Here is a 27,061-nt window from a genome sequence, read left to right on the forward strand (position 1 = left end):
GAATTGGTTGGGTCACTGGCTGAGAAGAAACTGCATACTAAAGAATGCACTAGAAGGAATGGTGAACGGGAGAAGAGTTCGGGGTAGAAGAAGATATCAGATGATGGATGGCATGAAGATATTATATGGATCGTATAAGAAAAGGAAGTGGGAGGCAGAAAATAGGAAAGACTGGAGAAACCTGGGTTTGCAGTGAAAGACCCGCACTTGTGCAGAACATTAAATGAATGAATTTGTTTTTGGTCCAGATGTAATTTTGAATTCCGATATCTACTTCGTGCTACGGTAGATCGCAACCATATGTGTTTCTGGAAGACCTGCAGGCTTTTATGCTCGAAACAGTTGGTACAGAGTTCTTCTCAGTATCGACGGTTATCAGATACCCAAAGTTTAGAGAGAACACTGAACGTTAATGAAAATCTACAGGGATTGACTCGAATCTCGCTATTGGTGTGGATACTTTTCGATTGCAGCGATATTTTACTACTTAATTAACTTATTATTCCGAGAACATGAATTTTACCAGCAATCGAAATTTATTGGGAATAAATTTGAATAAGGGGAAAAAAAAAGTTCCTTTCCAGGCAGGATTGGAACCACGAAAATCTTAGTTACCAGTCTATCGTGCTCTGGAGTGAACAAGACTCTGAAATCAGCTACAAGTGTCGGTCCGGTTCTTTTGCCACTACTGTATACGAGTATTTTAACCAACATGTCTATCACATCTGATATTTAGACGTCACAATTAGATTTTCATGTGACCTCGCATATCTATGCCATCTCATATGTCCATATCACCTCACATCTCATTATAATCTCTTATGTCATTATCATCGCATATATATTTGAAGAGTCCACTGCAAGAATGATGGATGTCATTTGGAATACATTCTGCAGGAGAAGCAATTGAATGTTTGAAATGCTTAGCGCTCAAAGCTTAACTGTGATTTTCCGGTTATTACTGGACAGTGACTATCAGTGTTAATGCCATATAACTCTCTATGTACATTCTATATTTCTTAAGCTATGCATTGACAGTCTTGGTTCATTTTCGACAAGAAAGTGACATCCATCATTCTTGCAATGGACTCTTCATTTAATATCATATCAAATATTGATATCACATTATTATATCACATCCCATTTTCATCGCATGTCTCCGTATAATGTCTCATTTTAATGAAATGTCATTTTAATATTTGCATTTCATTTCATTAACATCTCCAATCAATATCACATCTTACTGTAATCTCAGATCTTACTGCAATCTCACATCTTCTCATCTGACATCTCATTGCAATCTCTCATCTGCATGTAAACTCAAAACTGAACGTCATCTCATATCTGCATCTTCCTTCATATATTCATCCAATTCTATCTAATCTCATTTCCATATCATATTAGTCCGCACCTGTGGAGTAACGGTCAGCGCGTCTGGCTGCGAAACCAGGTGGCCCGGGTTCGATTACCGGTCGAGACAAGTTACCTGGTTGAGGTTTCATTTCCGGGGTTTTCCCCCAACCCAATATGAGCAACTGCTGTGTAACTTTCGGTGCTGGACCCCGGACTCAGTTCACCGGCATTATCACCTTCATCTCATTCAGACGCTAAATAACCTAAGATGTTGATAAAGCGTCGTAAAAGAACCTACTAAAATAAAAAATATCTTATTATCTTATGTCGGAACATATCATGTGGAGTCAATTTCATATCAGATCTCATTTTGATTCCGTAACATATGATTTCATCTTCATTACATATGACATCATCTCATTTCCATTCCGTATCTCTTCCTACAAAAAATTTGCTCGGTCTCGTCTTACCTCGTCCCACTTTACATCCCATCGTTACATCTCATACAATCTTACTGTATATTCTGCATAATCTTATTCCTTCTTTGTTAGGTTATGTGGAAAGTTTTCCTTCGCAATTCTATGCTCTTCGTCTCGTGAGAAGACAATGCGATGCAATTAGTGATTTCTTCACTTGTGGATTACGAAGAGATTTCGGGTTGGATATTCAGCGTAAAATTTGCTTCCTTCTTTGGGTCGTAATTAGAGAAACAAAATAGTTTCTTGTCATAAAAATTTATTTCCAGCTCAGGAGTACATTATTTTGAGAGAAAACGACTCCTTTATTTTTCTTCTAGTCGGTTTGTAGGTTAAATAAAATACTATTCGCGGTAAATGATCTGAATGGATGGCACAGACCAATTGGATGCACTTATGCAATATGGAACCAACCACCATTTTATGAATATCTGGATTTCTATTGCAAAATGTGTCTTAATGTCTATAGTTTCTTATACAAAATAGAACCAACTCCTATCTGTAACATGCTGCCCTATAGAGAAATCTGAACCAACCACCAAAAAAAGAACCCATAGTGCAGTGTTTTGCAATTTAGAACCAACTCAAGCTGTCAGTTCCCATATTATATTATATTATATTATATTATATTATATTATATTATATTATATTATATTATATTATATTATATTATATTATATTATATTATAGCAACAAGAGTAATATTAATGTATCAAAGTAAGTTGTAGAACCGAAGATGTTTAGGTATCAAATATGTAACTGCAGAAGAAAATCCAATGATTTTTTTATTTTAGTAGGTTATTTTGCGACGCTTTATTAACAGCTTAGGTTATTTAGCATCTGAATGAGATGAAGGTGATAATGCCGGTGAAATGAGCCCAGGATGCAACACCGAAAGTTATCCAGCATTAGCTCATATTGGTTTGAGGGAAAATCCCGGAAAAACCTCAACCAGGTAACTTTCCCCGATCGGGAATCGAATCTGGGTCACCTGGTTTCGCGGTCAGACGCGCTAGCCGTTACTCCACAGGTGTGGGCAGGATGATGTTGATGGAATCAATGGTCCCCTTGACTTCACCTTGGAATGATAAGTCAATGTATGAACAAATGCTAATGAACATATATTTTTAAAATTTTATTTGTAATCCCATAATTAGTGTCTCGGATGTTTAGTTTTCCAATAATAAAGTGTTAAACATGGATTTGAACTAGACTGTTGCCTCATCTCTCTCTCATTTGAATCACACAAGTAGGAACCAAGTGCCAATATCCATTTTTGCAATAAGCAATATGGAACCAACTCCAATGTTGCCCCTTTACTCTGTGTGAGCCAAATACTGATGCGAGCTACACCATTGATCTGAAAGAGCATTTCAGAATGTTGATAATGCAATCATTACTTTCGTAATAGTATTGATGTAGAATTTTATTTGTAACGATTTGCTAAAACAGCTGTAGTGCAAAAGCTGTATTTTGGACTTGGTTCCATATTGCATAAGTGCATCCAATTTTTATTGCGGATTACATTTTAAAATTCATCACAAGTTCTGCAGTAGGGACTTCCCTGCGATTTTGTAAGTAGAATGCAAGTCGTATATTGTATTCTGCGCAACCCCAATGCTCCGTGTACAGTTGGGAGCAAGCAAAGGACATTCATTTTTGTATAGTCCGTGGCGATGGTTGCTTCGTTGATGGTGTATGGGATCATTCATTGAGATACTGCCGGGCATCACCAACATATTTCAGAATACGAAATATTCCAACCATATAATGTACATTTGAATGTCGTCATTGCCTGTAACAACATCATACAGTACTTGTGTTGCTTTCCAGATAAATTTGGTCCATTTTTCACGCTAAACTATTTTTTTTAGAATAGAAACATTCGAAAAGTATACGTAGAAATATTATTAATCCTAAACCGACGTGTACTAATGGGAACTAGATGCATGTTATAACTAGACTTCGAAGTTGAGGCACATAAATTCTGAAGTTACATGCACACATGATAAAGCAGTGTTTACAGTGCAGCTGGCAAGATAGTGTTTAAGGTTCCGTAAGTGGAACTACTCCCTTCAGGGATGCATTTAAACAAAATTAATAAATTCTCTCCATCTAACAGATATATATGAACCTTTATATAGTCGTTTCAGGTGGAATATATAAAGTTTGGTTGTGTTTTAGAGGAGGAACTGCCTCTTTATAGTGGAGCATTTAGACAAAATTAACAACTTTTCTCCTATATAATATATTTTTATGCAAGTTTGTACAATTACTAGGCCTACAGGTAGCTTACAGATGTAATCAGAATTTGTACACAAAAATATACACTGGTCAAAAAAAGTTAAGCATATTTCCAGTTTACCCTATAATACCTGATATTTATGTTTCTTTTGGTTTTATGTGGCACGTATTATGTTTACTAATTCAAATTCTTTCATTTGTTTTATTCTGCATCACTAGGTAACGTCCAAATCACGGCTAGTAAACAAAGCCTGTAATTCGAGCAAAGTTCAATCAGTGTCGTTTTGCTTCATAGTGCTTCATAGTGCAGTAAACAAAGTCTATAATTCGAGCAAAGTTCAATCAGTGTCGTTTTGCTTCATAGTGCTTCATAGTGCAGTACAATGGCTCGGAACACCCTTACAATGGCAGACCGCATCAAAATCATCACTTTTATGGAACAAAACATGAGGCAAGTTGATGTTGCTAACATCCTTCATGTGAATTAGAGTATTGTCTCCAGACTGTGGAGAAAGTTACAGGAAACCTAGTCAATAGCAGATCGACCTCGCGAGGGCCGTCCACGCAAAACAACACCAGGTTAGGACCGGTATGTAAGGTTATCTGCACGTAGGAACCCTATAGCCTCAGCTACAACTCTGCGCCATGACCTGCGCGAAGCCACTGGTGTTGTTGAAAGTAGCCAAACTGTGCGCAATAGACCTCATGACATAGGGTTGTATGCTCGAAGACCATTCAAGACTCCAGCACTCCGTCCACATCACAGGGGTGCTCGTGCATGATGGGCTAGAGCACATGAGAATTGGACTCGAGACCAATGGACCAGAAATTTATTCTCAGACGAAGTGAGAATGGGCCTACACCCTGACAATAACTCTATTCGCGTATGGAGACGAACAGGGGAACGAAATCATCCCTCAATGACCGTGGAACGTCACCAACAGTTTGGTGGATCAATCTTGTTTTGGACAGGTGTCATGTTTGGCCGCCGCACACCACTGGTTTCAATAGAGGAAAACATGACTGCTGCCGTGTATGAGAACAACATCCTCCAACCCATAGTAAGTGGTTTTGCAGAGACTTTAGGAGAAGGGTTCACTCTACAGGACGATAATGCTCGGCCTCATCGTGCTCATAGTGTGCAGCGGTATCTGGTAGAGCATGGGATCCGAAGAATGGATTGGCCAGCATGCTCACTGGATATGAACTGCATAGAGCATGCATGGAGCTTTCTCAGGAGAACCATTTCCAATCGTCCACATCACCCATTAACGATTCAAGAACACAGGAATGCTGCCTTGGAAGAATGGGTCAATTTGCCTTAGGAGAGCTTAGATGCGTTGGTACTGAGTATGCCCCGTCACATACAAGAGTGCCTCAGGGTTCGTGGAGGACCAACACGTTATTAAACAGGGCACTGAAAGCACCATTTCCTTTTCTTTGATGATGTACGAATTTCAACTTCCCTTATCTTTTCCGTTGTTTCCAAACAATGCAACATTTTCATTTCATATTGAGTCCATTGTTAACAAATAGTGTATTTCTACTTTTAAGTTTATTCTGTGGAACCAAGAAACCCAATTATAATTTATCTATTTTATTTTAATTAATAAAAACCGTTATATGCCTAATTATGCTTAACTTTTTTTGACCAGTGTATTCTACCTGTAACTCCTGTACAAAGTTTCATAAAATCTGTTACGTAGGAGAGAAGCTAATCTTGTATAAACGGGTAGTTCTCTTTTGGAACTGTAAATATAGTTTATACACAAAAAATATAATCTACCTGTAACTTTCGTATAATTTTTCATAAAAATCTGTTAGATAGGAAAGAAGTTACTATTTTTGTCTAAAACCACCCCGTATAAAGGGGTAGTTTCTCTTAAACAATCATAGTCAGACTTTGTACACGAAGAATATGTGCTATCTCTAAGGTCTGTACAGAGTTTCATAACAATCCTTTGGAATGCAGAGAAGTTATGAATTTTGTCCAGCTAGATTTTTGTTATTGCATGCTGTGCGACGTGTACGTACCCTAAGTTTTGTGTCAATCATGAAATGAGACATTTCACAATATTTAAAAACATATTAATCTTCATGTTTTCCCATTTTAGTACCTATTTATCATATTTTAAATGCCTTTTGCCTACCTGTTTTAGCCTTAACTTCCGGACTCTAGCAATCAATCTCTAAAACTTATAATAATACTAGTGACTGGTGCAGCAAATGCTGCAAACTGAGTTCATTAGACCTTCAAATAAAAATTTTTCGGAAAAAAATTTCAATGAAGAATACCAGATATTTTGAAAGTAATTTGCTTCCATAATAATGAAACATACTCTCTCTCAATGGTTTTTTTATGCCAAATACTTATTTTTTGAATCTATACACCTTCAGTTTTTCCGTTTGAACGCGAAAATGCAAGTAACAATGTCAGGACGATCAGTGGGTTTTTCATGTGGGAGTAAAGCAGTAACTATTTCAGGTCATTATGGATTGTAGGGAAATTTAAAAAAAAGTATGGTTTGCCATGCTTTCGAACAATAGACATAGCATCTTGGTATAGCTGCTGCATGGAGATTTCGAAATGTAGAGGGTAAAATCATTTTTTCCTATCCTGCTAAGAGATCTTGCTGAAATGATCGGGAGACTACAAAATTTTCTAGGCCTCTTATTTTTTCAGTAATCAATACCTTTTGATCTTTCCTTAGGAACTGTAATTTTTGCGCTCTCTCGAGCCAATAGTGAAGAGAATGATGTATATAAATATCTACACCACACCGCCATTAAGTATATGAAAAAGATCCAACCCCACTTGATTAATAACTATAAAAATATTTGATTTTTAATAACAATATTATCTTACGTAATTTTTGTAGTGTTTACTATAGCCGCCACTGTGTAAATTATAGAAATGAAGATCTAATTTAAGATATTCTCTATATCTACTTATATAAACCCAAAACGTTTCACGTTCATATTATCAGTGTAGCATTAATATGCATATTAGTATTTAGTAGATTTTGATATCCAGTACACAGCTGTACTCAGAAAGTTACACACCGCAGAATCAGACCTGTGAATTACTTTAGTAAGTCTTGATGTTTTTATAACCAATTGAATTTTAGCTCTAAATATTTCAGCAATCCTGCAGGTTATGGCCTTCGTGTAATACCCTATAGTTTATTGTAGTGTATGTTTTGTTTTATTCTGAATGCAATTAGTTCTCAAAACTGACGACAGATGGATTTTGGAAAATAGGAAAATTATGTAGGAAAACTAACGCTTCACTGAAAGTTACTATTTTTTTAAAATCCTTGGATGCCAAGCTTCAAAATGACGGGTCACTCATTAAAATCCGTTCAGCCGTTTTCCCGTAATTTCCATATATATATATACACTAGTGGCTTGTGCAGCAAATGCTGCAAACTAAGTTCATTAGACGTTCAAATAAACATTTTTCAGATTTATTTTCAATGAAGAATACCAGACATTCTGAAAGTTATTTGCTTCCATTATAATGAAAGATACTCTCTCTCGAGTCACTACTGAAGAGAATCACGCATATAAATATCTACACCACTCCGCCATTAAATATATGAAAAAGACCCAACCCCACTTGATTAATAACTATAAAAATATTTGATTTTTAATAATATTATTATCTTACGTAAGTTTTATACCTTTCAGTATCATATACTATATAGCCGCCACTCAGTAAAATATAGAAATCAAAATTCTAATTTAAGTTATTCTCTACACTTACTTAAATAACCCCAAAACGTTTCATTTCATATCATCAATATAGCATTAATATGTATAATTAAAGAAAAATAGTTACATAATGGCATTAACTATAATATTTAATTTTTAATGGTAATAATGACATCAAACCACCTCAAGTTTTGTAGATTTTGATATCCAATACACAACTGTACTCAGAAAATTACACACCGCATAATCAGACCTGTAAATTATTTTTAGTAAGTCTTGAAATTTTTAATAACCAATTGAATTTCAGTTCTAAGTATGTCAGCAGTCCTGACCTTCGTGTAATAACCTATTGTTTATTGTAGTGTGTGTTTTGTTTTATTCTGAAAACACTGCCAGCTGGATCGCATCTTATGGCTGCAGCGATCCAGCAGGCAGTGTCTGAAAAGCAATTAGTTCTCAAAACTGACGAAAGATGGATATTAGAAAATAGGAAAATTATACAGGAAAACGAACGCTTCACTCAAAGTTAATATATTTCTAAAAAAATTTGGGTTCCAAGCTTTAAAATGAGGGGTCATAAAATCCGTTCAGCCGTTTTTCCGTAATTTCTATTATCTTCAAATTATATATATATATATATATATATATATATATATATATATATATATTGATATAATGAATACATTTAACTTCACTTTCAGTACTGAGAAATTGACTTGGTTAAAACTACAAATAAATTTCAGCTGTACCCAGAAAATTACACACCACAGAATCGAACCTGTAAATGAGTATTTTAATATCAATGACGGACATCTGTCGTCTCCATAGTTTTGATCTAGAGGCACTTTTTTGTTTCACAGTGTTCTTTGCAGTATTTTAAAACACATTATTTTTATAAATGTAGTCTCAGAATTTGTGGGAGTTTGTATATAGTTTCACCATAACTGAAAAAAAGCATGAAAAAAATGTATAAGAATCCACATTATCTAAATTTCATCTGAAGGTCAAATGTCCGCCTTTGATATTAAGCTACTCCAATGATTTTTAGTAAGTTAAGTTTTTAATAACAAATTTAATTTGTGCTCTAAATATGTCAGTATCCTTGCAGATCATGGTCTTCGTGTAATTTTGTTTATTGTATTGTGTATTTTATTTTATGCTCGACCATGCCGAAATGTAGTAATTATACACCTGGTAGCACCCCTTTAATGCATGTCATTAAAGTACACCTACTCATTAAAGTACAGGTGTTCAGCCAATGACAAGTCAGATTTGTACCGTTATAAAACCTCAGCCAATGACAAGTCAGCTTTATACCGTTATAAAACCGCAAGTATCGATTATTCTCGGATATGCAATCGAAAGAGAAATAGCGAAAAGTCACGGAGGCTGGAAATCCAATACTGTCGCAGAAGGTTATGTTCTGTTACTATAATAATTAGCGTTAATTATAAATAATATTCAAATAAATTCAATTTGTCATCTTGTTTTTCAATATCTAATTTAATTTCAATGTTATTTCAAAGTTAATATTTAGTTTACTCTGTAGGTTCTTATAGGCTATCAACGTCAATGTGGGCATCTGTTCCTAAAAAAAATTAATACTTTCGCGTCTGCGCACATCTCAGAAATTACGAGGTATTGCTCAAGGTCAGTTAGATACAAATAAAATTAATAATTTCGAGTTAGAAATATGGTCGAGCATAAAAAGTCGTATGAAACTCGCCTGTAATGGTAATTAAGAAACTCGTATGAAAATTATGAAACCCTTTTGCGCTCGTTTCATAAACATCCATACTCGCTTCTTAATTACTATCATTATAGGCTCGTTGCATAATGTACTATTATTCTCAAATGCAATTAGCTAGTTCTCAAAACTGACGACAGATGGTTTTTGGAAAATAGGAAAATTTTGTTTAAAAATTGACATTTCACTGAAAACTACTATTTTTCTGAAAAACTTTGAGTTCCAAGCTTCAAAATGAGGGGTTATTTATTAAATTCCCTTCAGCCGTTTTCCCGTAATTTCTATTACCAGTTCAATTTATATATAGAGATATAATGAATACATTTAACTTCACTTTCAGTACTGAGAGATTGACTTGATTAAAACTATAAATAAATGTCATGTTTTAGAAACAGCTGCACATGTGTTTGCCGCAAGTGATAACGTACCGTTGGTGTTTCTGTGTTGCAGGGCGTGCTGCTAAGCCACAACCAATCGGCGCGCATCATACGGAGCAACCAGAGCCTGGTGCTGCAGAAGGTGACGCGACAAAGCGCTGGCAATTACGTGTGCGTGGCCACGAACCCGGAGGGCGAGACGGTTAGCAACGAACTCACCTTCAGGGTCAAATGTGAGTAATTAACAGACACAGAATTAATTATAGTGCGTAGCAACAAAAACACAGTACGCAGAATCCGCTCGCAATCCGAGGGTCGTTCTCAATGCCATGCGTTACGGACGAGAACCGAGATTGCGTGTTGTGCGCCGACTTTGGCTGTAGGGTTTATTGACCCGTGTAATAACGTGCACTAAATCATAAACTAAAAAGAATGAATATGTTTAATACATGACAATAAATGTCTACAAATACAGTATATACTTTTTACATAACGAATAAAAATAACTAAAATTATACATGAAATAATAGTTATTTATGGTACTTGTGAGGTAAGTGCATCTTTATCGAACGAGTGGAAAGATTTAAGCACGAGGCGTCAGCCGAGTGCTTAAATTACACGACCGCAATAAAGATCACGCTCACAAGTACCATACGTAATTTTACACATGATCATAACGAAAACTTCTGTTTTATAAAAGAAAATATGTTGAAAATAATTCCTCATATAATCGCATATCATGGCAATGATTTTAGAATCTATACGTGTTGTCGGTAGGTTATGATGTAGGAGGCCATGATTAGTGAAGAATGGTATCTAAGGCGTTGGATAAATAACAAATTATAATTAGGCCGAATTATATAATTTTAATACATAGTTTTTTTTTTTCATTTTAAACGTGTATTTTCGTCTTTTTTAAGTTTCAGGGATTATTTGGAAGTGTTCACGGGACTAATGTGATTAAAATAATTTCACATTTTACTTCTGTAAACTTAAGAGGAATATTAAAACGTAATTAATCATCGTGTCAGTTTAGCTCAATTGGCTAACGCGTGTTGTTTTAAAATCCTATAAACCCAACTTCGCATCCCAAAAGGTAAATTATTACAAAATTAAAAAAAAAACGTATTAGATGCACAAATTACGACGTAGTAGATACAGAAAAGAGAAGGAGATTGAGTGTATATATATATATATATATATATATATATATATATATATATATATATATATATATATATATATTTAAGAAATGGTAATAAACAAGTGGAGGTAGTGACATCTAGTAACTAATATATTAACTTCTTGAGTAATAGTTGAATGGAAAAGTGTAGTGCGTGCCCGGGTACTAGGAAAATACTAATGAACTGTGAGATAAAGTTCAAACTGTGAGGTAAAGTCTTTATCTCACTAGTGGAATAAAGTAATGTTGAATAAAAGCCTACTTTACAAACGCAAAAGTATTTAGTAAAGGCATGTTTTTCGTTATGGTCATGGATAATAGTTATTTATGGTACTTGTGAGGTAAGTGCATCTTTCCACTCGCGCAATAAAGATCACGCTCACAAGTACCATACGTAATTTTATCCATGATCATAACGAAAACTTCTGTTTTATAAAAGAAAATATGTTGAAAATAATTCCTCATATAATCGCATATCATGGCAATGATTTTAGAATCTATTCGTGTACTAGGTAGGTTATGATGTAGGATTCCATGATTAGTGAAGAATGGTATCTAAGGCGTTGGATAAATAAAAAATTATAATTAGGCCTAATTATATAATTTTAATACATAGTTTTTTTTTTTTCATTTTAAACGTGTATTTTCGTCTTTATTAAGTTTCAGGGATTATTTAGAAGTGTTTACGGGACTAATGTGATTAAAATAATTTCACATTTTACTTCTGTAAACTTAAGAGAAATATTAAAACGTAATTAATCATCGTGTAGTTTAGCTCAATTGGCTAACGCGTGTTGTTTTAAAATCCTATAAACCCAACTTCGCATCCCAAAAGGTAAATTATTACAAAATTAAAAAAACGACGTATTAGATGCACAAATTACGACGTTGTAGATACAGAAAAGAGAAGGAGATTGAGTGTATATATATTTAAGAAATGGTAATAAACAAGTGGAGGTTGTGGCATCTAGTAACTAATATATTAACTTCTTGAGTAATAGTTGAATGGAAAAGTGTACGTGTGTACTCGGTACTAGGAAAATACTAATGAACTGTGAGATAAAGTTCAAACTGTGAGGTAAAGTCTTTATCTCACTAGTGGAATAAAGTAATGTTGAATAAAAGCCTACTTTACAAACTTAAAAGTATTTAGTAAAGGCATGTTTTCCGTTATGTTCATGGATAAAACACATTATGACATATGCAAATATGTATAGCCGAGACGCTGTTATTCCCGGCGTGACTCCTCCTCTTTGCTTACGTCTTAGGAATTGAACGCTCTATAAAGTCTAGCTAAGTATCGTTCGCCAATTTTGTTCTTTCGTTGCCGAGCTACCAGATGAGGAATCTATTTGCCACACCGTTAAACATTATCATGTCGTAGCTCCTATGTTAATAAATCAAACGCACTGTAATTCAGCAAATAGTTTAGCGGCAAATAACGTCCTCGTGTTCTTTGTGCGAACGCCAACGAAAGAGCCAAAATGGCGGGCGATTATATTAAGTATTTATCGAGCCTTAAGAAATGAATAACGTCTTCGTCAGCGAATCACAAGACGCACACATTTAAATGTAGCCGATCTGTAACGAGATTGGCTGCCGGAAATTACAGTAACGGGACTATATTTTATAACATACCTGCACAAACAGCGCTCAACGAGCGCGCGCGCTCTTTCGGAGCGGGAGAGCCGTGTTTACCGCTCGCCGAAACGGAGAGGAAGATACATCAGAATGACATAGACTTGCTATAGGTAGAGGAGAGGGAAACGACCACTCAGTTAACTTGTAGAATTCAGTGTGTAGGCCTATTCTCAGTAACTGTTTCACGTTGCTTACCTACTGCTACAGTATAGTATGGATGAATCTAAAAGACGGAACATAACATTTAACATTTAACGACATACAGCTCGAACTTATTGATCTTCAATGTGACTTAAGGGCTAAAGATCGTTTCAATAATACTACTAGGCTGGTTGAGTTTTACAAGACTAAACATTAGCAATAATATCCACGACTACACAGGCTGGCTGTGAAAATGATTGCTATATTTGGCTCAACATTTATATTTGTGAGCAACTGTTTTCTATAATCATCTTTAATAAAGGCAGGCATCGAACATCTGTAACCGATGTTTCATTACGATCAGTAGGCTACTGTTCCTTTGAGCTGCCAATAGCATAAAACCTCGTTTTGATATACTGATAAATAAAAATATAATAAAATGATATTGTACATATAAGTAGCTATAGAATTTCTATTATTTCTGTAAAATAAATATTGCTTTATTAACTAGTAATAGTTCAAGATAGTTTTGCAATCACTGAACGGGAATTCATTTCATAAACACTCGTAATAGTACTTCCGTTTGTGTATATTTTTACGAGATCACCCCTTCTTCCATTCCACTCTTATACAGAGCGTAGCTAATATCTCCATTCCGCTCATGAGCTGTAAGCCGGCTCGGAGAGCGCAAAACTTGTGCAGGCCTGGTTTATATCTCCTAGATAAGCCTTTCCGAAAGTGTGGGTCGCGATCCCCTGGGGGTCATGTAAAGAGCTGAGTGGGTGGGGAGATGATTTGCAAAATAAAACAAGAAATGCCTTATTAACACATTTATGTTGTATTCAGTAACAGATACAAAATTAACATAAAAATGAAATAAAAAAGTTTCAGTAGTTATAACTAAATCAACAAATAATTAATGCTATAAATGTGTCTGTTTTTGAGAAAGTAGCTTCTCAAATCTTTGCTCTATATTCAATATGCACACAATTGTATCATTTACAATTTCAAGGAGATTTCTCGTTTTGTTTTGATGGAAATCATAGACTAGGAACTTATTTTGTATAAACGGAAGTTTGTAAATCTATAAAAAGAAACTATACTTTTAACATTCCATCAGTAAGCACATATTTTAATAAGTATTTTTTATTATTTTAGCTAGGTGAATACAACAGTTAGAAACGGATTCAATATCTACCTGTCACTGTTATTATTGTTTTAATTTTTTCTGGAGGATATTAAAAATATGTTATTTAAAATTGTGGATAATTAATTGTATGCGCAAAAACTAAATAAAAATTTGTGTCATACGATACGTACCTACAAAATTTTCTGCGAGATCTTGACTGCAATGAAATGAATAATTGTTCTTTTTGTCCAGTAATGTCAAAAAGGCATATGACTCGGTTAAGAGAGAAGTTTTTATATAATATCCTTATTGAATTTGGTATTCCCAAGAAACTTGTTTGGTTAATTAAAATGTGTCGCAATGAAACTTAAAGCAGAATCCGTTTAGGCCAACTTCTGTCTGATGCTTTTCCAGTTCACTGCGGGCTAAAGCAAGGAGATGCACTATCACCTTTACTTTTTAACTTCGCTCTAGAATATGCCATTAGGAAAGTTCAGGATAACAGAGACTTTAGAATTGAACGGGTTACATCAGCTGCTTGTCCATGCGGATGACGTGAATATGTTAGGAGAAAACCCACAAACGATTAGGGAAAACACGGAAATTTTACTTGCAGCAAGTAAAGCGATAGGTTTGGAAGTAAACCCCGAAAACACGACGTATATGAATATGTCTCGTGATCAGAATATTGTACGAGATGGAAATATAAAAATTGGAGATTTATCCTTCGGAGAGGTGGAAAAATTCAAATATCTTGGAGCAGCAGTAACAAATATAAATGACACTCGGGAGGAAATTAAACACAGAATAAATATGTGAATTGCGTGTTATTATTCGGTTGATAAGCTTTTGTCATCTAGTCTGGTGTCAAAAACTCTGGAAGTTAGAATTTGTAAAACAGTTAAATTACCGGTTCTTTTTTATGGTTGGGAAACTTGGACTCTCACTTTCTGAGAGGAACGGAGTTTGAGAATAAGGTTCTTAGGAAATTATTTGCGGCTAAGAAGGATAAAGTTACAGGAGAATGGAGAAAGTTACACAACACAGAACTTCACGAATTGTATTCTTCTTCACCTTACATAATTAGGAACATTAAATCCAAACGTTTGAGATGGGCAGGGCATGTAGCACGTATGGGGGAATCCAGAAATGCAAACAGAGTGTTAGTTGAGAGGCCAGAGGGAAAAAGATCTTTGGGGAGGCCGAGACGTTCATGGGAGAATAATATTAAAACTGATATGTGGGAGGTGGGATATGATGGTAGAGACTGGATTAATCTTGCTGAGGATAGGGACCGATGGCGGGCTTATGCGAGGGCAAAAATGAACCTCCGTGTTTTTAAAAGGCATTTGCATGTAAATATTATTATCTCTAATATTAATGTACAAAATGAAAATATTAAAATTGGACATTTACCTTTGAAGGCGTAGAAAAATTCAAATATCTTGGAACAACAGTAACAAATATAAATGATGCTCGGGAGGAAATTAAACGCAGAATAAATAGGGAAATGCATGTTATTATTCGGTTGAGAAGCTTTTTTCATGTAGTCTGCTGTCAAAAAATCTTAAAGAATTTATAAAACAGTTAAATTACCGGTTGTTCTGAATGGTTGTGAAACTTGGACTCTTAGTTTGACAGAGGAACGAAGGTTAAGGGTGTTTGAGAATAAAGTTCTTAGGAAAATATTTGGGGCTGAGAAGGATGAAGTTACAGGAGAATGGAGAAAGTTACACAACACAGAACTGCACGCATTGTATTCTTCACCTGACATAATTAGGAACATTAAATCGAGACGTTTGATTTGGGCAGAGCATGTGGCAAGTATGGGTGAACATAGTGTTAAGGCTCATTCACAATGAAAATTAAACATAACGTAAGCGTTAACTTAACGTTACAGTAAAATCAAGAAGTCATACCATCATTCACGATGGGAACATAAACATAAAAGCAAACATACTTGGTAACCATGGAAACATAACAACGACGCCATTTCTTCAAATTCTGTCGTATATTTCAGAGCTCCACGATTATATTCTGTTTGAAAATCACGTAAGCATAAGCATGAAAGTTTGGAGTTTGCAAACTTTCATGTTAACGTCTTACGGTAATGTTTATATCAATGCTTATGTGATTCATTGTGTATGATCCCATCTGGTAGCCTGGGCGCAAACTTCTGTGTTTAAGTTACGGTTAAGTTTGATTTTCATTGTGAATGGGCCTTTAGTTGGGAGGCCGGAGGGAAAAAGTCCTTTGGGGAGGCCGAGACGTAGATGGGAAGATAATATTAAAATGGATATGTGGGAGGTGGGATATGATGGCAGATATTGGATTAATTTTGCTGAGTATAGGAACCAATAACTGGCTTATGAGATTACGGCAAATGAACCTCCGAGTTCTTTAAAAGCCTTAAGCCGAGCCATATATTGACTATAGTCGAAAATATATTACAATTATTAGAGGGGAACTGTTAATGTTACGCATTAGTTAGCATATGATGAGGGCCTGTACAAAGTATAATAGTGAAGTGGTCATCAGTTTAGGACGAGGAGAGCGAGAGGTGAAATTTCTCGTAAAGACGAGGTTAACAAAAAGTGACGACGTTGTGATTTTTTATTAGTTGTTCTCGGTGAAAGAGATTAACCTCTCCCGGTCCACTTGGTTCGCTGGAGATTGGCCGGACAGTGACAGATGAGCCCCTGCGCCATTAGTCTACACGCCGCAGCAAAAACAAATGACACTCTGTTCATGCGTATGTTACCTATGTGCGACTGACTGCGTTAAAAATATGTGTGTGGAGTTATATACGTATGCGTATCTTTGTAAGCAAAGTACTGTGCCAGTGAAGGAATATTTTACACGAGAGGAAATCATGTAACAAAATTGAGAAAAGGTTAAAAAAAGGGATACTACCAAGAAAAAAAATAAACACAAATTAAAAACTCTGTAGACTACAAAAATATAGCTCCAAAAATACAAGGATTATGAGAGATTGTAAAACTTTGGCCTACCAAATACAGTACATTTGCAAGATACAAACTAACTTACATGAATTGAAGGGTTTAGAGCCATAGTTGGCCAAGCGCCATGTATTAAAAATGGAGAAAGCAAGGTTTAAAGTTAAGTGAATACGATAGTTCAGCCGTGGCGAAAATGTAATCGTGCGCCGAGCCACTGTGTAACCTGCAACGTGCATAGCACCTACGGAGGGAGGCGGACACCCGAAGGGAAGTGAACCAACTGTCTGACTTATTAACGGATTTTCATTATCCTTACGTCAAGCATTTAAATATAATTTTATAGAGTATATGGTTACAAACTAATGTTTAGTACGTGTAACGAAGAAAGAAATGAACAAGAAAACATACGACAGAATTTCAAAATCAGGAATTATGTCACTTACTGCCAGTCGTAGTTGATCACGAAGGTATTTGTCTGTCAGTCGTAATCTACATAAATTAGGTTTTTACTATTTTCATTGTTGAAAATAATTTTTCACAAACGTAAGTTGTAGTGAACATGGCTTCAACAGAGCAAGCGAAAGAACGAAGCTTCGGATATTTAATTTTTAGCAGAGATTTGGAAAGTTCAACATTTGTCAAGTCCTTACATCTAGCTTTCATTTAACATCACATTGTAAATCTGTGAGTTTAAATTGAAGATCTAACGGCAGTATTCGTACATCTACTGAAAAAGGATCGACGTAAACCTTTTAATGTTTCATGATTAACATGTAGTATAATGCCGTTTTATCTTATACAACCGTTTTCCTTGTAATACTTGTGAACAAATCATACATTTAATATTCTCATCATATTGGCAGCAAAAAAATGCGTCCTCCCATCCTACTTGAAACTTTCGTTTTTTTAGAGGTACATGGTTTCGAGAGAGATATTGCGACGATACGCCACTCGCAGGTCAGAGACAAATACGAATGGAACGGAGTTTGACTCCAGTGAGTGAGAGGGTGGGAGGTTGGGGGAGGTAGGAAGGAAGAGAAATGCATAGCTACCATTGCGAGCCACAATGTGCTCGTGAGCTACATTTTCGCCACGGCTGCCATAGTTTAATGAAGATTGACGTATCATTTCATTTTAATGTGTATACTTTATATTACTTGCTATATGTTTCCATTGAATTATGCTAATGACTTCATTTTAACCCTTGTTTTCTAAGTCTTCAGTAAATGGCGCTTGGCCCACTATGGTTCTGAACCCTTCAGTTGCTGTGAGCTATCAATTTCTGAAGAGGTTATGAGCGGGAATTTGAGAGCGCGAAAAGATAAAAAAAAAACCTCCAAAAATAAATATCCAAGAAAATTACGCCTAGTAAGGAGAAACTGTTTTTATAGTAGGCAGATATTTTATGATGGAAAGGAAAAAAAAAGAAATACATGAACTAGAGTATACAGCGAAATGAAAATTAAAGGAAGAGAAATTTGAGAGAAAAAGGAAGAAAGAAAAATTAAAAAGAGTGATGAATATAAAAGAAAAGTAGAGAGAGAAATGAAGAAGAGAGAGGAATTTGGAAGAATATTGACAAATTAAGGAAGTAAGGAGGACATTTTGAAATAAAAGACAGGAAACTGAAGAATGAAGGAAGGGAAATTTCAAAGAAAAGAAAAGGGGCAAAATTGTAAAAATGGGACGGATATGTAAAAATTAAAAGAAACAAATTAAGAAAGAAAGCAGAGAAGTGTGGAGAAAGATAAAAAGCAAGAAAACCAGGAGAAAAATAAGGAATAATATGAGAGAGAAAATGAAAAAAAACGGAGACAAATTTGAAAGAAAATAAGATACACAATTTAAGAAAAATGCAGTGAAATTCACAAGCAAATAGGACGGACAAATGAAGAAAGAAAGAGGAGAAATTTGGAAGAACGAATAGAGAGAAAGTAGAAAGAAAAAAAGAAAGACATTGAAAATCGGGAGATAAATTTTAAAGAAAATTAGAAAATAGTTAAATTTGAAAGAGAAGAAAAGTTAATAGGCAATTTAAAAAAGAAGGATAAAATTTGAAATGAATCAAGAAAGAAGAAATGAAGAAAGGGAGAGAAATTTAAAAGAAAATAAGAGAGAGAGAAATAAAAAAGGATATAGGCTAGAGAAATTTAAAAGAAAAGAGAGGAATTTCAGAAAAAATGAGAAGAGGGATAAATTACGAAAGTAGACAGAGAAATGTGATATAGACGAGAATCAAATTAAACGTAGTAGCAGTAGTAGTTTAATTTTGCCTGGCAAAGTTAAGGCTATAAGGACTTCTCTTTCACTTAACCAGGTTTGAATATAATAATAATAATAATAATAATAATAATAATAATAATAATAATAATAATAATAATAATAATAATAATAATAATAATAATAATAATAATAATAAAATTTATTTATTTATTTATTTATTTACTTATATTTAATGTGCTGTATAACAGCCAGAGGCCAATTACAGTTCAGCACAAACAATATATCAAAAACATTAGCAATAATTTACAATAAAAGTACAAAGAAATATTTAAATTAGTGGCAATTAATTAAAATGATAATTAGAAATGTAATAATGGAATCATAAATGAAGAATGGAATCATATAAAATAGTATTACAAAGATATACAAGATTATAATACAACGACAGTAATGACAATGAATGGACGGGATAAAATGGATGACTAAACTACATAGCATAATGAGATAAAAGTAATTGTATTTGAAAATAAAAGGATAATAATAATAATAATAATAATAATAATAATAAATAATAAAATGAAATACAAAATTATGTAATTGAATACAAAACAACCTAAACGAAGATATCTTAAAGATTATATAAAATATAGTAGAAAATTACAAATACATACAGTCTGATACGTTTGGATATGGATAATATTAATTTATTATTATAAAGGTACTCGTATTATGATAGTAGGAAAAATTTCTTGCTGGTGATATTTTTATTAAAACATGGGAGTTTTCGTATTATGACAATCAACAGTGCATAATCCCAAAGGTAAAATGAAAAAAGTATATAATTATAATGGCTATTACAGATCAACAGCGGGCACAATGTGTTCTTTGGTATGTTAAATTTGAGAGTGTTAAAAGAGTTAAAAGGGAATTTAGACTTCTTCTGGTGTGCGTAATGTACCTAAATACGATTCCATAATGTTGTGGTATCGAAAACTTGTAGAACCAGGTTCTGTGTAAAAAAAAATAAAACATGCAGGAAATAGCATTCGAAACCAAGTACGAGAAGCAGCTATCTCTTGGCTAGGTCCCCAAATTCGCCAGATCTAACCCCTTCTGACTTCTTCGTGTGGGGTTTTGTTACAGACATTGTCTATTCACAGAAAACCAGGAACATTGATGATCTGAGAATAAAAATTACTCAAGCTTTTCAATAAATCGCCTCCCTTATGTTACAACGGACATGGGCTGAATTGCATCACCGTTATGAGTTGTGCAGGGTGCGCAATGGGGATCATGTTGAGCTCTGAGGAATCTCCCATCTTTCAGTGTTGTATGCACAAATTTTCAACAAATAAAGTTCAGTAGTAAATGTTTTACGGTGTTTTTATTTTATTCATACTCAAACGAATCATCCTGTAGTCAAGTTCAGTTACATAATGTAAGAAGAATATAGAAAATAAAGTTGAAAATTACATATAATCAAAATCAAGTAGATAATATAGCTTAAGAGGAATATATTATACAATTTATAAGACATAAATTGCTCCAGATAAACTTGACGATTAATTGACTTGAGATATATTATACAGTTAATATACTAATAGGAGCAACCGGCATGGCTCAGTCGTTTAAGGAGCTAGCCTGCTGGTCTGAAGTTGCGTTCGGGCGCGAGTTCGGACCTCACTTGGGGAGATTACCTGGTTGGGTTTTTCCGAGGTTTTTCCCAACCGTAAGGTAAATGTCAGGTAATCTATGGCGAATCCTCGGCCTCATCTCACCAAATACCATCTCGCTATCACTAATCTTATAGTTACTAAATAACCTAGTAGTTGATACAGCGTCGTTAAATAACCAACTAAAAATAAATATACTAATAGGAGAATACATGTGGGTTACAAGACATAAAATGTTGAATATAAAAAACGTACTATATAGGATACAGATACAAACAATTACGTAAAATATCAAGATTATATATATTAAGAAAATGGAAAATAAAAATTAAGAACTATACACAGAATTTTAATTAAGATAATTTCATAATGACGATGCTATTCGCTGACGATCAGGTAGTAATAGTAAATAATGAAAATAACCTACAGAATGCAGTACATGAGTTATGGAAAATAAATAAGAACTATAATATGGAGATATCTGTACATAAGACTAAAACTATGGCATTTTGTGGCAAATCTCCTGTAAGATCTAAAATAGTAATAGGAAACAATATCATAGAACAGGTAAGTAAATTTAAATTTTTGGGTGTTACCTTATCTTATAAAGGAGACTATGATCAAAAAGAAAAAATAGAAACATTTAATTACATAAATGGAACAATAAGAAGAACCCTGAAATCAAAAGCTAGAAAAGATACATTGTTAAAATTTTATAAGGTGATGTCAGTGCCCAGTTTACTATACGGAAGCGAAACATGGGTTATGAAAAAGAAAGATGCCTCTAGATTACAAACAAATGACATGAAACTTTTGAGAAGCGTAGCAGGTTACAGGAAAATAGAACATAAAAGAAACGAAGAAATAAGAGAAGAACTTGAGATATATGAATTAAACAACAAAATAGAATAATATAGGAATACATGGATGTCTCACATTTCAAGGACGCAGGAGGACAGGATACCATATAAGTTTTGGAAATATAAACCTCGGGGAAGAAGAGATATTGGAAGACCAGCCAAAAGATGGATGGACCAATTTCAGTAGCTGATACAGGAATCAATTTCCTAATGCATGAAGGATGATGATGATGATAATGATGATGATGATCAAGATAATAAAAAGGGAAAAAAGGAAGAGAGAGGAGAGAAAAAAATAATAACTTGTTCATGTAAAGCAAATTCTTTAGAAACTTCCGCAAGAGTCTAGTTCTGTTCAATAAAAACATTTCTAAGTAGAATAAGGGAGATAAACTTTAAGGAAAGAAACGAAGAAGCAAAAGACAGAATTAGAATTAAGTATCCAGAGAGTAGATATACATAAAAGAAGGACATATGTTACTATTAATAGATAATAGAGAAACAGAGAAAATGGATAAAGAAAAAGAAAGAGACGTGAAAAAAGTAGAACCAATGTTCCCCGCCATAATCGAACTGCAAGCCTTTACATCTTTAAATATGGCAGACCACTTTTGACTGCTGAGATGTTCTTTTTCTTAGGGGGAAGGATATAATATATCATTTGTCATAGCCTACATTTTTCTTACGACGATCGTGATAGTGATGATAATGATGACTGATGAGGATGACATTTATTAGATGAATGAGCCGAGTATAGAATGAAAAGCAAATAAACAAAAACAGATTTTACAACAGAAAGAAATATGAAAGTAACATAGGCTTATGTAATTACTTGAAACATTTCAGAAATAAGGTGCTACATCATACGGATTTTTTCACTTAAAGAGAGATCGTTTCGATTCATTGTGTTTCTAGTTTGATGAAGCCACTTGGAAGAAGACTACCATAATTAATGCAGTTCTTCATCACTCAATTACTCTCTTGAACATACTGTGTCATAAAACGTGACTGAATTTGTCAGTTTAAGAATATCTCTTATTGTTTATGGTCAGAGAAATTATAATAATTCGCAAGAAGTAAGATTTTTGGGAGACTATTACACTCTTACTACGTCATACTACTTTTGACCAATAAAACGGTACGAAAAGACGTATTTCAACCAATCACGGCTGCTTATCGCACAATTTTATCGCGTCCCTAGCATTTGTTTAATTTTATTGCGTCCCTAGCATTTGTTTAATTTTATCGCGTCCCTAGCATTTGTTTCTTTATTTGCCAACATTTGAAACTGCGATGGTCTGGACGTCAAATATATATATATATATATATATATATATATATATATATATATATATATATATATATATATATATATATAATTTCAAACCACTCCAGTCGATGCACAGCAGTTTCAAATATGACTCGCATTGGCATTCAAGAACAAGAATTAATAAAAATCACTGATCATACCTGTGCATCTTCTGAAATCCGATTTACAAATAAATGAAGAGCACCATTCGGAAATCCTGAATAAGTTGAATACACCATGCAGGCCTAAATCAACGAGTTCCACTTCTATTACGCACACGTCCAATATAACATCAATTGAACCACCAACCACATTCAAATTTGAAAATTGTACATTCAATAATTATTCCTTTTAAAATTATTCATGTTTTTTTATGTCATCGTCGTTAGTTAAAACTTGTCTAACACTTGTGTATATTAGTTAGGTTATGTTATAGCTTCTGCTATATGATATTATGGATAGTCACGTATCAGAGATTGTTTAATATTAAGATTTATTGAAAATCATCTGTCAAGTGACGTTGATTACTGGGATTCGGATAATTGAAGTGGAATGTTGCATTTTAATAAAAATGAAACTGAATCAACAAAACCTTCTTGACTAGTAACATTGGCATCGTATATAAAAGATCGAGAACTTCTCGACGAGAAGGCATTGCTCATTACTGCCATCTAGCATGCATCTAGCGTAATATTTGTAACGTTGAGATGGTACAATAATACATTTGAAGACAGTTGCATTTTCGTAAGTCAATTAATATTTTATTGTATTGGAGTACTTCGTTACTTCTAATCTTTATATAATTTCTTGTAATCGTGTAATAGTCAATTAAATCCCACTCGAGTTTTGATTTTCTCTAGATAAATCAAAACGTCTAGTGAGATTACTGTTGATAAATAGGTGGAAAAGAGTGAAGATTACATAAATGTAAAAGGATAGGTTTTATAATTTAGAAATCTTCTCACCATTTGTGAGCTGCCACAAGGGACAAAGAGTATTTAACCATATAAATGTTTGCAAGTTCAGTGAACTATTGATTTTGTTTTGACAATGAAACTCTTATAAGTGCATAGCTGCAAATACATTTTAAGATTAGTGGAAATTAACCTATTATTAAAAAGGTAAGTGTTACAAAAAAGTAAACAATGCTAACGAACTTGGTTTCATTTCGAATACAGGTAATGCTTCAGGAAAGCAATTGATCCTTTCAATGCAGCTAAGGTTACAACCGGAATAATAGATGTAGGTATTCCAAGCCTCTTAAGCACAACTTTCATGAAGAGAGTAGCGGTACCTCTTGCTCCAACCATAAGTCCGATTACTTCAAGCTCTTTTAGCTGGTAATTATGGAGGTAATAGGAACTGGTAGGAATGCAGATATTCTTTTTTTCTTTATCCATTTCTGCTGGCTGTTCCTCATTCGCTTCGAAACGCAGAGTGGGATCAATTATGAATCCAGATCTTGTAGATTCCTTGAAAGCTATTATATCTATGCGCCGTGTACTGCTAATGACGGAGAGACCATGAACTTCTTCAAAGGTGTTGTAATCGGCATCTTGAAGGGCAGTGGCTATAATTGATCGTACTTGGTGGTGTCTAGCGTTTCGCAGACCTTCGCCGTGCGGACAGGATCCCAGGACGTGTGCAAGAGTTTCAACCTCGTTGTGGCAATGCATACAACGGTTGTCATGAGATCTTCCCGGCACAGCACCTACTGCAGCAACATTTCCAACCATTTTAATGCCATCGCGCCATTCGCAGTTGAAGAGTCCTTCGTGTTTACAAATCCATTTTTTGGCACCAGGATATTGTTTAAATAAAACTACGCCTTTGATATTTGGTGTGGATGACGACACCAAATATCAAATTACAGACGTAGAAAAATTATTAGAGTAAATTAATTATTATATGTATAACAAAGCTGTACTTATCGGCAGTAATAATGAACAAAAATGTATTTTGCACAGAAATAATGAACAGAAAATTGAGTCTGGAGATAACTAATATTTTGTGAACATTCCCTTATTCTTTATTAACACGTTGATTTTGTCAGGGATGCTGGAAACCAAAGTTTGACACTTGCTTTGAATATCAGCATTATTTAGCCAGATATCACACATTGCTAAAAAGAGTCTGCGTTTTGTTGTAATTTTTCTTTCTTTCTTTTTCTAATGGGATATGATGATAGAGATTGGATTAATCTTGCATAGGATAGGGACCGATGGCGGGCTTTTGTGAGGGCGGCGGCAATGAACCTGCGGGTTCCTTAAAAGCCATTTGTAAGTAAGTAAGTAATATTGTGACATACAAAATGTCTATTCAGCCATGCTTTCCAGCTCTTTGATGATTAGTCATTAACCACATACAATTTGAAAAATTATTACATTTAATTAGTTAGTATGTTCAAATCATAGTATTTAACTTTAAGTGTTATGTCATAAAAAGGCCTTATTTTTAAAACGCCAAAAGTGAAAGAACCAAAATTTCGTGAAGTCAGTAAAAACTATTTAGTATAATTAATTTTGTTGTAATTGCCACAATGTATTTAACAAGTGATATTAGTTGCTAATGTTAGGTTTATTCACTATTACTTATGTTTTATATATTTTCCCCCTAAAATAGGATGTTATGAGTTTTTCCCAAGAAACAAACTGAAAGTAAACAAAACATTGTTATAAATAATTGGTTAAATGGCGATCTTACTCGTGTTACATAGCCTAATTAACACGAGTAAGATCGCCATTTAATCAATTATTTATATGCAAGTGTTAAAAGTAGTGTACGAAAGATTCAACATGGATTATCAAAACATTGCTATTTTCCTCAGTATTAGAGTGAATGAAAATAAGTATGAACAAATTTTATAATATAATATGTAATGACTACGGTATAAAATCACAAACAATTAATTTTTTTTTCTGCTGCAACAGACATTTTTCTTATCATGACTAAAAAGGAATGAAGTAATTGATGTTTATATAGGTTATTACTCCGTGTATAAAACAGTTCCCTATATTATACATTTTACGTGTATATTACACGTAAAATACGTAGGTAGTTTACTCGCCCAACCCTGGAATGCGTGTAAACCGCATATTAACCGGGATCACGTATTAGGCGGGTATAGTAATTTTGACCTATATACAGTATCTATTAGTATGTTTCTTTATTTAAATACATGAGTCATGAAAAGTAATACAGTATTACTCAATTATGTAATTACTGTACTGTACGTCAAGACATTTACAATATGTACTGTACTTAATTCTTTCGAAAAGAGTCACTTATAGATGTTTGTCGTTCTCCAAGTCCTCATGTTTAGCACACTTCATTTTCCTTCGCTTAACATCCTCCCGACATCGCAGCTGCAGTGATAGAGTCGCGATTTTTTTTATTATCGTCCTTAATGTTGATGATGCAATTCCTTCCAATAAAAATCGGTTAATATATTTATTGAAAATTATTGCAATTATTATATACGAGGTCTGTCTAAAAAGTATCCGACCTTTAGCCAGAAAAAATATTTCAAATACCTGACGGGGTTGGGACCCTAATCCCCTTCAAAGTAGGCCCCTTGTGCTTGCACACACTTAGCCCACCGATCCTTCCACTGCCGGAAACACCTCTGGAAGTCTTCTTTTGGAATGGTGTTCAGCTCCGTCGTCGCATTCCGCATTATCTCTTCTCTACTCTCAAAATGGGATCCTTTCAGTGGTGTCTTCAATTTTGGAAACAACCAGAAGTCGCAAGGAGCCAGGTCTGGAGAGTAGGGAGGTTGGTGAACGGTTGTAATTCCATGTTTGGCCAAGAAAGTGTGTATCAATTGGGATGAATGTGCGGGGGCGTTGTCGTGATGCAAGTGCCAGTTGTTCGCCGTCCACATGTCTGGTCTTTTGCGCCGAACTGCATCACGGAGTCGCCGGAGAACATCGTGATAGTACTCCTTTGTCACCATTTGTCCTTCCGGTGCGTATTCGTGATGCACAATTCCACGGACATCAAAGAAAACAGTCAGCATCACCTTGATTTTG

The 27,061-nt window shown here is 34.4% G+C and overlaps 1 protein-coding gene across 1 annotated transcript in view; it reads left to right on the forward strand.

The window, feature by feature from the left end:
• The window catches only part of LOC138712641 (neural cell adhesion molecule 2-like), a 1,205,141-nt gene that overhangs the window by 699,394 nt on the left and 478,686 nt on the right, over positions 1-27,061 (forward strand). The window contains exon 8 of the mRNA XM_069844609.1: positions 9,985-10,144. Coding sequence (XP_069700710.1) covers positions 9,985-10,144 — 160 coding nt within the window. The remainder of the gene's footprint in view (positions 1-9,984; positions 10,145-27,061) is intronic.

The sequence above is a fragment of the Periplaneta americana genome, chromosome 13 (assembly GCF_040183065.1).
Source record: "Periplaneta americana isolate PAMFEO1 chromosome 13, P.americana_PAMFEO1_priV1, whole genome shotgun sequence".
Taxonomy (NCBI): Eukaryota; Metazoa; Arthropoda; class Insecta; order Blattodea; family Blattidae; genus Periplaneta; species Periplaneta americana.